This window comes from Lontra canadensis, unplaced genomic scaffold (genome assembly GCF_010015895.1).
Source record: "Lontra canadensis isolate GAN:19392208 unplaced genomic scaffold, GSC_riverotter_1.0 scaffold94, whole genome shotgun sequence".
Taxonomy (NCBI): domain Eukaryota; kingdom Metazoa; phylum Chordata; class Mammalia; order Carnivora; family Mustelidae; genus Lontra; species Lontra canadensis.
Window position 1 is genome coordinate 2,901,793 of NW_022631088.1, and position 14,625 is coordinate 2,916,417.

The following is a 14,625-nucleotide window of genomic DNA, read 5'->3' on the forward strand; positions in this document are numbered from 1 at the left end:
TGGAGCTCTTGCTGTCACCAGGACGTGCTACAGGATTTTTCCTCGAGGGGAGAGCAGGCCCCAGATGCAGAGCACTGCCCGAGTGCAGGCCACTGGGAACTCTCAATACAAAGACAAGAGTGTTGAAGGACCAGCACTGAGGAGTCCACAGCCATTGATTCCCACGCGACTGAATAGATTTTTATTAGCTTCGTAGGTTTACCCTGATCCTCCAACAGAACTACACAGCACTCAGCAGGCTCCGGGGTGAGGAATCCGTAGGATACCTTCCGTAGAGCTAACTGCTGCGCACACAGCCAGACCTGGCTCCCGCTCCAGAGACTGGCCCACAGCCAGGTCCCTGCCGAGGGACAGGGCGCGCATTTGAGTCCCACATACTTCTTACTAGAGGGTCGGGGTGGTCCCGCCGGCAGGCTCAGGTGAGGCTCCTAGCTGGTGCGGCTGCTGGATGTGCCCTTCCCAAGGCCGGGAACGTGCGGGCCAGATTCCCAGCTGTCTACAGTAGTACACAAGGGCCCTGCTGTGTGAGGCGGGAGGTAGTGCTGGCAGAGCAGGGCCGTGACTGCCCGTGGTCCCTGATTCAGCAGGGGACATCAGGGGGCAGCTAGGGAGGAGAGGCCAGTGTTCAGCATCCCAGCCCGCAGCAGCCAAAGCTGTGTCCGTCCTCCTCTGCTGCAGCGCGCGTGTGCATGAGGCAGGCCCTCACTCTCCTCCCTGGTTGGGTTTGATAAGCCCATATTCCACTGCTTTCCCCAGGCAGGCCGCAGCAGCCCTGGTGACAGGGCTCTCCTTGCCCTTAGCCAGCACCGACAGGATCTCCAGCACCTCGCTCTCCATGAGGGTGCCGGCGATCTCTTTCGAGGCCTCCACCATATTCAGTGCCACCACCACACCCCGGTGTTGCAGCTCCTGGTTGGGGCTCAGGAGCAAGGCCTGCAGGATCTCCAGCCAATGTGTGGTCTGCAGGAAACAGGGCAGCGTCGCCAGTCACCACCGAGCAGCAGGCTCAAACCTGGCAGGAGCACTCCCGTGTGTCCCGGGATGTCCCCCAACCCGGGGCCATGCAGGGCGTTCCAGACCCGCCTCCCGTTCTCAGCCAAGAGGCACTGACCACTTGGGGGATGCGGCTGCAGAGCGAGGGCCGCATGGAGGTGAGCATGGCCAGGCCCCCCGCCGCGGCCCGCCGCAGCAGCTCGTCGTCCTCACCGCTGTACAGCACCAGCAGCTTCAGTCGGTCATTGCCCTCGGCTTCAAAGAGGTCCTGTACCTGAGGCCACAGGAGAGGAGGGGACTGAGCAGGCTGCAGCAGAGCCAAGTGGGGCACGGGTGCCACCACGCACCTGTCTGCGTGACCCCCCCCGGGCCGCCCTCACCTCCTTGCTCATGGCCAGGTTGCACATGCACTCCGTGGCTGCCCGGCGGATCATCTCATGCTCCTCGAACATGTAGCCCTCGATCATGGGCACGGCCTTCTCCTTCAGGATCTTCTGCCTGCGGGGCCGGGGTGGAGGGGTCAGCAGCCTCAGCGCTTCCGCCTCTGCCTCCCCCATCCCCGCGTTCCCACACAATCGAGCCCCAGGTCAAGGATCTCCCAGGCACCAGAGACCCTCCTGCAACAGGCATGAACTGCGGTGGCTGCCAGCGTCTTCAGCAAGCCTAGGACGTAGCACGGGACCATGGAAAATGCTCTACAGCAGGGAGTTCGGAGACCAGGGGGCTGCTGACAGTGATGCTAAACTAACATCTAACATTTAAGCACGTACCCTGACTCAGAACTTGGACTTCTTTTTTTTTCTAATTAACATATAATGTATTATTTGCCCCAGGGGTTGGACTCTCTTAATCCTCACCATGGCCCTACAGTGAAGGCGCAGGTATGCTTACTATCACTATTTTGCAGAAGAAGAAACTGAAGCTGAGTGAAGACAGGGAGCCCAATGTCACCGTTTGCGGTGACAGTGGACACGTACCACTTGGCCACACTCCTGGGAGGGAGCCAGGTGCCACATACTCAGGGTTTGTGTGTGTATTTTCTCATTTTTTGCTCACTACCACTCCTGGTAGTGTGGAGGGAGTGTGCCCATCCCATTCCACAGAGGGGAAACTGAGGCACGGAGCAGCACTTGTTTGCGTTACACACTAGCGACCAGTGGAGTCAGGATGTGAACCCAGGCGGTCGGACTCCAGGGCGCGCACCATCACCGCCCCGGGCCTCGCCCACTGGTGGACCGTGGTACAAGTCAGACCTCAGGGCCTGCCTCCCCAGGTACAGGGACGGGCCTGTGAGGCTCAAGTCAAGCCGTGACCGAAGACTGCTCTTCAAACTGGAAAGTGCTGTCCCGGGGACCTTACCGGAGCCTCTCGCTGATCCCCGCCAGGTTGGTGAGAGCCATGAGTGCCTCGAAGTTCTGCAGGCCTGAGCAGCTGAGGTGCAACAGGGAGACGAGGGGCCGGACCACCTCATAGATCTGTGGTACAGCCACCTGTCAGGGCGCTCACCTGTGCCGCCCCCATCCCCACCGACCCGGAGGTGAGAGGCCACTCCCAGAGAGAAGGCTGCCCTCGCCACCCCGGGCCTCAGCAGGGCCACCACTTCCTGTCTGTCCCCAGGAGGAGCCAGAGCCCAGGTCAGAGGCCATCAGGGCCCAGTGCGGGGTAGGGGAGAGGCCAGGGCTGGGACAACAAGACACACACCCGCTCGCCAGGAAAAGTCATCTCTGGGTTGGAGGTGATGGTGAGCTTGGCAAGAGCCTGCGCTGCCTTCGTCTGGCCCACATCAGTGCCTTCCAGCGCCAGCGGGAGCAGAGCCTGTGGGGACGAGCCGAGCCGCCAGGGTCTGAGATGTGCCCTGGAGGGTAAGGCCCAGAGCACCAGCCCCCGAGCACTGACATCGGCGCACTCACTTCTCTCCTCCCTCAGGCCTGTGACACTCCCTGCCCCAGACCCTCTTCCCCCCTCAGGCCTCTCCTTAAGCTGCCCAAACTCCTCCACACACACTTATTAAGGGCCAGCCACGGCTTGTGCTGGGCCCCGGGCCGCACAGGAGAAAGGAGGAGAGTCAGGATCTCCAGAGGCACAGACCCGCCCCCGTGAGCATCGCTCACTCGGCAGGAACACGTTCCTGCGGGTCCCTCGTACTGTGTTCCGGCCTCGTCACTGGTGTGGCAGCCGCTGAGTCATGTTTTCTAGACCCTCGGGAAGGAGTCTGTAAGCCAGCTTACCTTGCCCCCGCCCTGAGCCACCACCGTGCCGCGGTCCTCTACCTCGTCCACCAGCGCCAGGAAGACCCTGCGGGGAGATGGCGTGGGTGGGCGGGAGCCGGCTCTGGCCGGCAGACACCCCGGGGCCCAGGCTCGGTCACGGCCAGCGGCTCCGCAGGTGGCCCCGCTGCTCCTCCGCTCCCGAGTTCGGAGGTCTGGCGGCGCCGAGGCCGGCTCACCTGGACAGCAGCTCGCGGCAGGAGCCGGTCAGCACGGGGCTCTCGGTCTTCACCATGCACGTCATGGCCGACACCACGCCCGCCGCCAGCAGCTTCTTCACCCGAGCCCGCACGAAAGCCGGCTTGTCCTGGGAAGGAGGCAGCTTAGCTTAGCAGAGGGGCCCCGGCTGACGGGACAGGGAGAGGGAGGCCCTGCTCGCGGCACAAACCGACGGACGTGAACACAGAGGGAAAGAAACCCGCTTCAACGGGAGGCTGCTGCGGGCGCCCCGGGTCAAGGGCGCCCTCACCTTGGGGTGCTGCTCGGGCACGTGCTGCTTGGCGTACTTGGCCAGCTCCACCATCTTGGGGTCGGGCTCCTCATAGTCGTAGCTGTTGGTGCAGTTCACCAGCGCCGAGGCCACCGCAAAGAGCACCGACCTCTCCTCGGACTGCGGGCAGGACGGGGGCGGTCGGGGCGCCGTCCGGGGACAGAGCAGCATGGGACAAATGCCACCCGGGCCTCCAAGTCTACCCTCGGCTGGACCACTGGGGCGCCAGGATGAACGAGGGATGCTCCCAGGCCCAACCTGGCCCCAGACTCTGGGGGCTCACACCTGCGACCTCCCTAACTGCTCCAGAGACACTGTCCGGTCCGACGCTGCCCGTGCAGCCCCAGAGGCCCAGGCCACAGAGCGGCCCCGCGGGCTCCCAGCCCTCCCGCCCCGGCGCCACAGGCGCCACTGACCAAGACCTGCCAAGAAAGCCTGGTCAATTCTAATCCCAGATTCTGTTCCCAGATGACTAGCGGAGCCCAGGAGCTACCCTGCTGAGCTGGAACAGAGCCTTCAGGGCAGCCTCATCTTCCACAAACTCTTCCTTCACGTCAGCGTCGAAGGTGAGGTAGGCCAGGCCCTCCACTGCCCAGCGCCGAGTGCCCGGGTCAATCTGGTCATTGCACAGCCACCTGGGGACATGCGGGGGAGGGGGATCGGAACAGGGGCGTGTCCCCTCTACACACGAAGCAGCACACATGGCAGGACTCAGGAGGGTCCGCCTGGGGCACAGCAGGGTAGAGAGGAGGCCCCGCCCTCCACCCACACTTTTCTCTCAAGGCCGAGCTGACGGGTCCAGTCGGGAGCCACAGCGACCAAATAACTCACTTTCGACACTGCTTGGCCAGTTTGAGAGTGGAGCCTTCAGCAAACTGCTTCATGCTAAAGTCTGTCCCCCCAGCCGAGCCGAGCTTACACAGGCCCTGCAGGAAGAGGCGAAAACCAGCCGCTGGTCTCTAGGGATGGAGGTGGGGCTGGGCTCCTCCGCACTTGGCATGGACCCGCTCCCTGACATGGTGCCGGGCCCTCTGCAGGCCACGCACAGCCCTACCAGGCTACCACCTAGAGATCTGGCAGCAAATCAGCTACTGGGTGGGGAGGGGGGGGGCGGTCAGGTGACACACATTGGGTAGAGACAGACATACTGTCCACGGTGCAGTCCTGGACCCCAACCCCCCAGATCTGCACTGGGTTTGCTCTGTTTTTTTCTGTGCCATACAGAGAGCTCTTCGTGGGTGGAGCCAAGACCTGTGTGGAGACAGGCCCGGTGTCTCTGGCAAGAGAAGATCCTTCTGGGATGGAGAAGCCCAGGACTAAGTGCCCCAAGGAGAAGGACCAGCCTTCCCAAGGGGCACGGCTGCAGCAGGCTTATGGGGACCAACCAGGGCCCAAAGCTCCAGCACCTGGGCTGCCTGGAGGCCGAGCCTTTCCACACGGCCCCTCTGACCGGCCTGGCCAACCAGCCTGGCCCAGCTTCTCCCACGGCACGGCCTCCAGGGGGCAGCAAGTGCCGTCCTGCATTCTCGGGGGTCCTGTCTGCACAAGGCTCATCTCCCTAACTTGACCATGAGCCCTGTGGTTAGAAGGAGCCAGGGCTCATGCCTCTGGCTTCGACATGGCCCTGCACATCCCATACTGTCACCAGGCTGTGCTGGAGCCGCACCCTCGCATACCGGCCCCCCAGTAAACACCCTTGCCTGCAGGCTGGCCTGCCCAGCCCAGGCCTGCCCGGCTCACCACCAGCGCCCGGATGCGGATGCTGTCCTTCCCACTGCGCTTGTACACGTCCTTCAGCAGCGAGACGCCGTTAGCCGTGATGAACGAGGCCCGCTTGGCCTTGCCGGCCGCATGGATGAGGGCCTCCACGGCTACCAGCTGCTCCTCCTCCTGCTCAGAGGCACACAGGGCGATCACGCTCTCCATGACGCCGCTCAGCTCCAGGGCCCGGTTGCCGGCTTCGCACGGGCCCTGCAGGAGGCAGGACACCGTCTGGATGGCCCGCAGCTTCCCGGCCAGCCCTTGGCCCTCGAACCAGCTCCTGCGGGGCACAGGGTGACTGCGGTCACACAAAGGCCAGCATAAAGGGATTCTCCTTCCCCACCCCCTTTCTGTCCACCGGCCAGGCATCTGCACTACTTGGGCAGGAACAGCAAAGAAAGCTGCCCCGGGACGGCAAGGCCATGCCGCTGGGCACTGGCTGCCCAGCTTCTCTCGCTGGGCTTTCGGGCCTCCCCTGATCATGTATCTGACCTAGGTCACTCTCGCTCACACCATCTAGCTCCTTCCCTGCACTTATTACAACCCAAAATTGCTCTGCTCATATCAGGATTTGTCCTCAGTCCCATCTGGAACCTCCTTAAGGGCAGGACTGTCGCGCTGCAGTGTCAGAACGGACACCCCAAAGGGCTCAGTCCACACAGTGCGTGCCCGAGAGCATGCGCTGTGGTGTAGAATGGAGAAAGAACATTCCCTGGGAAGGCCACTTTGGAAGAAGAAGTGGGCCTTGGGACCACTTTGGTCCCTGCAAGGCCTCCCTAAGGCTGCTGTCCTGATTGAAACCCTTTCATCGCTGTCCCTCCCTGAGGAGTGCGGACCCGTCGGCAACCCCCGGCAGTGGGCTGGGCCGGCTCCCTTACCTGATGTAGTTCTCGCAGAGCCGGTGGAAATTCTCCCTCTCAGCGCCACACTTCAGGTCATCAAAGAGCTTGCTGAGCAGCACGGAGGCACTCACACGGCTGTTCGCGGTCACCGCGAGCTCTCCAGGAGCCCCCTGCACAGAGCCCCCCACCTCCAGAATCCTCTTCAGGCCTGAAAAGACACCCTGCTATGAAAGCAGCAAAAAGCTGGCAAAGCGAGGAGGTTCCCTTGGGAGGGGCACGGGCAAGCAGGGCCTCCCGGAGACGAGGGTACACAGCGTGGACAGTCGCATGCAGGGCAGGCTCAGACAGCCAGGGGGGCTGCCCCCGCCTCCAGAAACAGTCATGGTGTCAGGAAGGGCCCTCGGAAGTGAGGACCGCATGCTGGCCCTGCCCATGGGGCCAAGTGCTCTGGGGCTTTGAGGTTCCTCACCTGTAACATCAAAGGGGAAAATAATACCCAGCCTCACAGCATTAGGACACCAAAAGATGAACACCGGATACACGTACTCACGGAGGACCTTTCCCAAGTTTTCCTTATTTAACTTTTTTTTAAAAGACTTTATTTATTGGGGCACCAAGACTTTATTTATTGGGGCGCCTGGGTGGCTCAGTGGGTTAAGCCTCTGCCTTCAGCTCAGGTCATGATCTCGGGTCCTGGGACTGAGCCCCACATGGGGCTCTCTGCTCAGCAGGGAGCCTGCCTTCCCCCTGCCCTGCCTCTCTGCCAACTTGTGCTCTCTATCAAATAAATAAATAAAATCTTAAAGATTTTATTTATTTATTTGACAGAGACAGAACACAACCAGGGGAAGTGGGGGAAGGAGAAGCAGGCCTCCCGCTGAGCAGGGAGCCTGATGCAGGGCTCGATCCCAGGACTCTGGGATCGTGACCAAAGCCAAAGGCAGACGTCTAACGATCGAGCCACCTAGGCACCCCCCCCTTATTTATCTTTAAAGGGAAAAAGAGTACTGGGAACTGATTTATATACGTGTGTGTGTATGTATATGTGTACGTATGTATTTAATATCTTTTTTTTTTAAGTACCCTCTTTAGCCAGTACAGGGCTTGAACTCACAACCCCAAGGCTCAAGAGTCCCATCTTCCAGGGGCACCTGAGTGATGCAGTCGGTTAAGCAGCTGAGTCTTGATTTTGGCTTAGGTCGTGATCTCAGGGTCGTGATATCGAGCCTTGCGTCTGGCTCTGTGCTCAGCGGGGAGTCTGCCTGAGAGTCTCTTCCTCTCCCTCTGCCCCTGTCCCTCCATCACAAGCGTGCTTTCTCTCAAACAATAAATCTTTAAAAAAAAAAAAAAAAAAGGTTGCGTGTTCCACTGAGGAGCCGGCCAGGCGTCCCAAGAGGTGTGAATTTATATAGTAAACTTCTAAGTATTTTTCTCCAAGTACAAAGTAATGCACACTCACAGGGAAACACCTCAGATACAGAAAGCTCAACCAGCCTCCCCGCTGACGGCCTTCCCCGCCTGCTCGATGCACATGCACGTGCACACAGGCATGGCTGAAAGGTCTCTCCTGGGTCCCCGAGACCACAGTGTAGGCCATAGGACATGCTTCAGTGCAGACACAGGGCTGGGAACAAGGACCCAAGCAAGACCTAACAGATACGCTCAGTGTCCTTCTCCCTCTTTAAAACCGATCTCCTACCGGGCACCTGGGTGGCTCAGTGGGTTAAGCCGCTGCCTTCGGCTCAGGTCATGATCTCAGGGTCCTGGGATCGAGTCCCGCATCGGGCTCTCTGCTCAGCAGGGAGCCTGCTTCCCTCTCTCTCTGCCTGCCTCTCTACTTGTGATCTCTCTCTGTCAAATAAATAAATAAAATCTTTCAAAAAAAACCAAAACAAACAAACAAAACAAACAAAAAACTGATCTCCTACCTTGGTCAATGACCCAGAGCGTGAGGCTGTTGTTGGGATCCTTCAGAGACTTCCGGGGCACTGCTTTAATCAGGAGGCTCAGAGCATTGTCCCGGCCTTGGCCAGAGACCCCCACCTCAGTCAGCAGCTCCAAGAGGTTACTGATGAGGATCTTGAGCTCTCGCGCAGGATCTGGCAACGAGAAGGCGTCAGTGAACCCCATGGTGGCCCTGCCCTGCCTGACCCCGACCTCCCCAACAGGCCATGGAGATACAGGAAGGGGACCCCTGGGCTCCAGCCTTCCGTGTAGGTACCCTTCTCTGCAGGCTTCCAATCTAGAGTAAAATACTGCCACCGAACCATATTCCTAAACAACCCGCGGCGGCTAGTTTGGTCCCCAAAGAGCTAGCTTGGCTGGCTCAGCCCCTTCCCTTCCATGATCGCAACACCCAAAGGACCGCAGACCTGCTTCCACTCACCCACGATGATGGCTCCTTCTTTGCCTCTGAAGCCTTTCTTGACACCTTCCTTGAGGGCGTCGAATATAACCTGCAGGAGGTGGCAGGCAGCCAGGGATACAGCCTGGTTTTCCACGCCAAGGATGGAGACCACACGCCGCGTTCCCAGCATGCTCAGGGTTGCCACTGTCTGGGTGGGAGAGAGGGGGACAGAGCCTCCCGTTGGTGGAGGGCAGCCACAGAGATTCCTAACTGTGGGTGTGAGTGTGGCCAGAAGGGGAGAAAACATCTGGGTGGAAGGACCAGCTCCAAAGGGAATCAAAGTGGGCCTGACTGAGGGTGTGACCCAGGGCAATGCCACGATTATTTGCGGGAAAGGCTTCTAAGGGAAACATTCCAGAGGAATCCACCACTACCTCTCCTCAGCTTGTCGGAGGAGACAGAAACACTGTGGCCCGAGGAACAGCTGCTTTGGTTTGTGTTTCCCTAACAAGGAGCCCCAGAAGTCTGGACAAGCTCCATGACCCCAGGTCCAAGGACCCCTGGTTCCTTTCCAATGGTGACCCTAAGGCTCTGTCTGCAGACTGGGGATGCGGACATGCATGCAACGGACGGCAGGGCCTCTCCGTCCCATTTCTAAGTTGGATATCCCAGAGGTTCACCTGAAAGGGGAAGGAAAACTGAAAGAGGTAGATGGAATTCACATGGTTTTACCATTCTTAGTTGTGGGAGACCCAGAAATACAGCCTGGGTTTGGCCTAAAGAGCTTTCATGGACTATCCCACAGCTCCATCCCTGGTCTCGGAATTGTGGGCACCTCTCAAAGGAACCAAGGGTCAAGTCCCTTCCGCTGGGTCCAGCCAGCTCAGGTAAGAGGTACGGCCTGGATTTCACCAGGGCAGGACTGTTCTTGCACAAGTGTCTATGCTGTTGTAGTCTATATGTTGTATGTTGTCTTGTCTGTGTTGTCTATACGGACAACCAGCTCAGGGTCAAGCCCCTCCTATCTGGTCCCTGTCTGAGTACAGATGTTCTGGGTGACATCACTGACCACATCACTGGCTGGAGGACACTCCTGCAGGGGAAACGTCAGTTTGATGGTTGGAGAACGATGGGGGCCCCTTTCTTTGCAAGACCTTGCTTTTATTGCACAATGAATGAGTCCGAATGAGGCGTCTCTGAGCTGGCTCCAGGAAAGCCTACTGAAAGCACAGGCTCAGGGTGTCCGTGGGCTCCTTTCACTTTTTACAAGCCCCAGTTCATCCCAAATCATGATGGGTTTTTGGGGAGCCATTTTAATTTTTCCTCTCACGACATGTCCCCTTGTACTCTGCCTCCATTCTTCTGGGAATACAGAGTGGATCGTGGAAGGGTGGTGGGTGCACGGACCGTGGCAGTAGCCAGCCCCGCCGCCCCACCTACTCGTGACTGGTGCTCCGAGCAGATGCCGACCAGGGTGCGCAGAGCCGCCAGCATCAGGTCAGCCTCGCCCGTGTCCAGCAGGCGCTGCAGGAGCTCAACCCCGTTGCTCCGGAAGATCTTCTCAGCCCCAGCATCCTCCCGGGCCAGCACCACCAGGTTCTGGGAAGCCTACGTCAAAGGAAGCGCACATCCCGTGGACGCCACCCACGGCACGGGCCGGGGCGAGCAGCGAGCCGGAGCCCTGGACCGCGCTGCTTCCATTCAGCGGCTGAGCGACCCAGGTCATAAATGGAACCTCTATGAACTTCGGTTTCCTCCAGCAAGGAAGGGAAAGGACACACACAGGCCCTAGGCCCTGTAGGTTCTTGCTCGGGCTCTGGGAGCCCGGCTGCATGACCCGAGGAGCACCAGGCAGCACAGTAGGCCAGCAGTGGCTGGTGGGCCAACACCGCTCATGGCGAGGGCACCGCTGGGGCAGGGGACAGGGGGCGGGGTGGGGGCAGCTGTAGTGGGAGGTCCGCCCCCACTCGCTCAGCCCAGACATATACCTTTTGCTTCTTCTCGGTGCCTTTCTCTTGTGGGTCCAACAGGATCTGGAACATCTGCTCCACTTTGGCATCCGTCGAGGACATGTATCGCACCTACGACAAACCAGCGAGGCACGGGGGAGGTCCCTCTTGGAGCCAAAGACAGCGCATTCCCTGTGTGCTCTCTTCTGCTCGTTCCCGCTCCTGGCTCGTGTCCTCAGGAGGCACAGCTAGGACATCTGGGCCGCGGGCTCACCCCACGCTACCCTGGGCAGGAAGAGACTTGCCTGGCAGCTTCACCCAAACTTCCCGAGGCTGTTTTCCCTCCTGAGCTACTTCCCGCTCGGGCAGCAGGGGCGGCGCTAGTGCCGAAGGCGGTGCCATTCAGAAGGCAAGGCACCCTGGGAGCCGCGGGGCCACCCCCTCCCGGAGGAGCCATCCATGACGTGGCAGCATGGATGTTGTGCCCCTGGCCCTCAACCCGGCACTGACACCCGCAGCAGGGGAGCCAGCAGGTCAGGAGGTAGCTGCGAACGCTCCCTGGGGCTCCAGGATTCTGAAAACTTAAAAATAACATGATGGACCAAGATCACTCTCTGCCCTCTCCCTCCCTAGGGCCCAGGGCATGGACGGTGGCACGTACCCAGCATGTGTGCTATTCCCCGCATCCCCCTTTGCATTCATGGCAGACATGACCAATCAGTCGTGCATGGGGCGCTCTGCTAGGCCCACCGACCTGCTTCCTCATCCATCTCAACACAGGGCTCTAGGCAGCTCCTGCTGACCAGAGCCGGCACAGAGCAGAAACAACCCGCCTTCCCACGTCTCAGCCTTTCTATAAGGCGTCTGCCAGCACCTTCCCTGCTCTCACTGGGACAGCATTGTAACATCATGGGATCTGGTTAATTTAAGCTGGGCTGTGTTCAAGATGGGCTTTAGACTCTTTTCTCCTAAAGTAACTTTTTTTTTTTTTTAAGATTTTATTTATTCATTTAACAGACAGAGATCACAAGTAGGCAGAGAGGCAGGCAGGGGGTGGGGGGGTGGGGAACAGGCTCCCCGCTGAGCAGAGAGCCCGATGTGGGGTTCAATCCCAGGACCCTGAGATCATGACCTGAGCCAAAGGCAGAGGCTTAACTCACTAAGCCGTCCAGGGGCCCTCTAAAGTAACTTTTACCGTATATACTATGCAAACAATGTCTCTTTCTATATCAGGAAGTTAATGGATGAAGCAGTAGCTCTGAAAAACTCCATCAATCTCCCTCCGCTCCCCAGTACCATTCTGATGCATTATCTCTGAAAATAGTTTTCTTCATATTTACACGCCCAAGTGGGCCCACAGAAGAAAACATGGTACTGTTTTGAGGGTGCACATGAGGTATTATTTCAACATGAACAGTATCCTCCCGTATGTGTTACAGCATACTTGGCTTTTTTCATTTAAGAAGTAGTCTCCTTCCAAGTCTATACATGGATGTCTATACATCTACCTACTCCTGGTAGCTGTGACACAGGGGTCCACAGTAAGGGGAGCACCCCGTTTATTAAGCCATTCCCCTATCGCTAGGCAGTTAGCCAAGCTCCAACTTTATATTACAACAAACAAGGCTGAAATAAATATACACATGCCTGCTTGTGTACACGGTCAAGGCTTCTTCAGGGAGACAGCAAATAAACATACTGGATCACAGGATACGATCATTTAAAATTTTAAGAGCTATTTCAGGTACTCCCCGAAGGAGCTATACCAATATACACCAACTCCAGCACTCATAATCGATCCCGCCACTTAAGCGTCTGCCTCCCTTCTTCTAGCAAAGTGTATGTACTTTAAAAATGTTGAAAATAGAACTACCCTATGACCCAGCAATTGCACTACTGGGTATTTACCCTAAAGATACAAACATAGTGATCCGAAGGGGCACGTGCACCCGAATGTTTATAGCAGCAATGTCTACAATAGCCAAACTAGGGAAAGAACTTAGATGTCCATCAACAGATGAATGGATAAAGAAGATGTGATATATATACACAATGGAATACTATGCGACCATCAAAAGAAATGAAATCTTGCCATTTGCGACGACGTGGATGGAACTAGAGGGTATCATGCTTAGCGAAATAAGTCAATTGGAGAAAGACAACTATCATATGATCTCCCTGATATGAGGGAGAGGAGATGCAACATGGGGGGTTAAGGGGGTGGGAGAAGAGTAAATGAAACAAGATGGGATTGGGAGGGAGACAAACCATAAGTGACTCTTAATCTCACAAAACAAACAGGGTTGATGGGGGCAGGGGGGTTGGGGGGGTGGGGTTATGGACACTGGGGAGGGTATGTGCTATGGTGAGTGCTGTGAAGTGTATAAACCTGGCGATTCACAGACCTGGACCCCTGGGGATCAAAATATATTATGTGTTTATAAAAAATTTTTTAAAAATGTAAAAAAAAAAAAAAGTTTGCTGAACAGACCACCGAAAAGACAGCATCTTGCTGTTATTTTCACTTGCTTCTCCCTAACCACTAGCAAGGCTGAGCTTCATTCCCAAAAGTTTGTTTGTCATCAGTATCTCCTGTGTTTACATCCTTTGCCCAGATCCATTTACCAGTGTCCCTCTACCACCTGTCAAAGCCTCTCTCTCAGTCATTCACGTACCTTCTCCTGAATCTGGCCGCCGATGTTCCTCAGGGCCTCCTGGAAAACTTTGTTCTTGGGTTCCAGGCTCACACATCTCTGCAGGTCAAGGACAGCCTGATCAAGGCGGCCCAACTTCTCTAGAGCTTGGCTGCGCCGGTAAAGTGCTTTGACATCTCCTCCGTCCTTTTCGATGGCTGAGCACAAATGGGAGCTCTGTCAGCACCCATGAGGCCACCGTCTCCAGGCAAAAGCAGTAGGGAAAGGTCTCGAGGGCCCGAGGAAGGTGGGGGGACAGATGTGGGACTCAGTATTCCAGCCTCAGAAAAGGTGAGGGTAGCTGCAGAGAAGGAAACGCCCGAGGAAGTGGGAAAGAGAGAAGGCAGAAGTGTTTCTGGGGCCAAAGGGAAAGGAAAATGTGAAGGTGCAGTGGCCCCAGAGTCCTTGCCCACCACAGCTCCACACGGCAGCCCACAGTCTCCTACCTTTGGATGCCTCAGTTTCTGCTTTGTCGTAATCTTCCTGTAAGAAAAGGAGCAGCAGCTTGAGAGGCTGGTCATCTTCCTTTCAGGTCACTAGCTGGGCAGCAGGGCTGTGCTCTAGTAGCCACTCAAGTCCCCACTACCCGGAGGCCCAAAAGACATCAGACAAGTAAGTGGAGGTGGCCTGGGAAGGTGAATACCCAGCCAGGACCCAAAGAGCAGCAAGCTGGTCAAACCGGGCCCAGGCAGGGCAGAGGAGGGGCAGAGGAAGAGCAGCCGGCTCCCTCACCAGCTTGAGGTGACAGGCGGCCCGGTTTCGGTGCAGAATGGCCTGGTCCTGGGGCGTAGCACCCAGATCTAGGGCCTGAGTGTAGGCCGTCAGGGCGCCCTCGTAGTCCCCGCATTTGAACAGCTCGTTGCCCTCCTTCCGCAGCTGCTCCACCGCACTGGCCTGTGGAGGGAATGGGTGGAAACGTTGGGGGTGGGCTCAGGCCAGGCTCGGGGAGCTGGGAGACAAGAGACCGGGGGGCAGGGGGCAAGTCCCATGGAGGGCCAAGACGGGGAGAAGGAGGCCGGGGTACGTTCAGAGCAGGTGGGAAGTGGTGATGGAACGGGAGGACCGGTACGCACCCCGGGGGCAGCCGGCCGGGGCTCGGGGGTGCCTGGACCACTCACAGTCATCGCGGAGAGGGCGTCCAGGGCGCGCGCAGGCGCAGTCTCTGGGGCGGAGTGGGACCAGGCTCAGGAATCTGAAGTCGGCTGCCCCGCCCCGGTCCTGCGTCAAAGGCGGGGACAGAGGAGTGGCAGGGGCAAGGCGAGAGCGCGCCGGTGGGCGGGGCT

The 14,625-nt window shown here is 58.1% G+C and overlaps 1 protein-coding gene across 2 annotated transcripts; it reads right to left on the minus strand.

The window, feature by feature from the left end:
- Positions 1 to 150: 150 nt before the first annotated feature.
- Positions 151 to 14,554, minus strand: UNC45A (unc-45 myosin chaperone A). Of its 2 annotated transcripts, none has more exons than XM_032836953.1 (20): positions 14,461 to 14,554; positions 14,075 to 14,236; positions 13,789 to 13,825; positions 13,325 to 13,500; positions 10,689 to 10,781; positions 10,141 to 10,308; positions 8,740 to 8,908; positions 8,282 to 8,452; positions 6,390 to 6,561; positions 5,491 to 5,791; positions 4,582 to 4,676; positions 4,244 to 4,385; positions 3,730 to 3,870; positions 3,440 to 3,567; positions 3,222 to 3,288; positions 2,695 to 2,808; positions 2,353 to 2,468; positions 1,374 to 1,491; positions 1,112 to 1,267; positions 151 to 960 (listed from the first exon to the last, which is right to left on the minus strand). In XM_032836953.1, exons 1-20 carry the CDS (start codon positions 14,464 to 14,466, stop codon positions 703 to 705), a joined length of 2,790 nt encoding a protein of 929 aa, XP_032692844.1. In that variant the 5' UTR covers positions 14,467 to 14,554; the 3' UTR covers positions 151 to 702. The 2 variants fall into 2 exon arrangements, with proteins under 2 accessions (XP_032692844.1, XP_032692843.1); XM_032836952.1 differs by having other exon boundaries at positions 14,416 to 14,486.
- Positions 14,555 to 14,625: the final 71 nt, after the last annotated feature.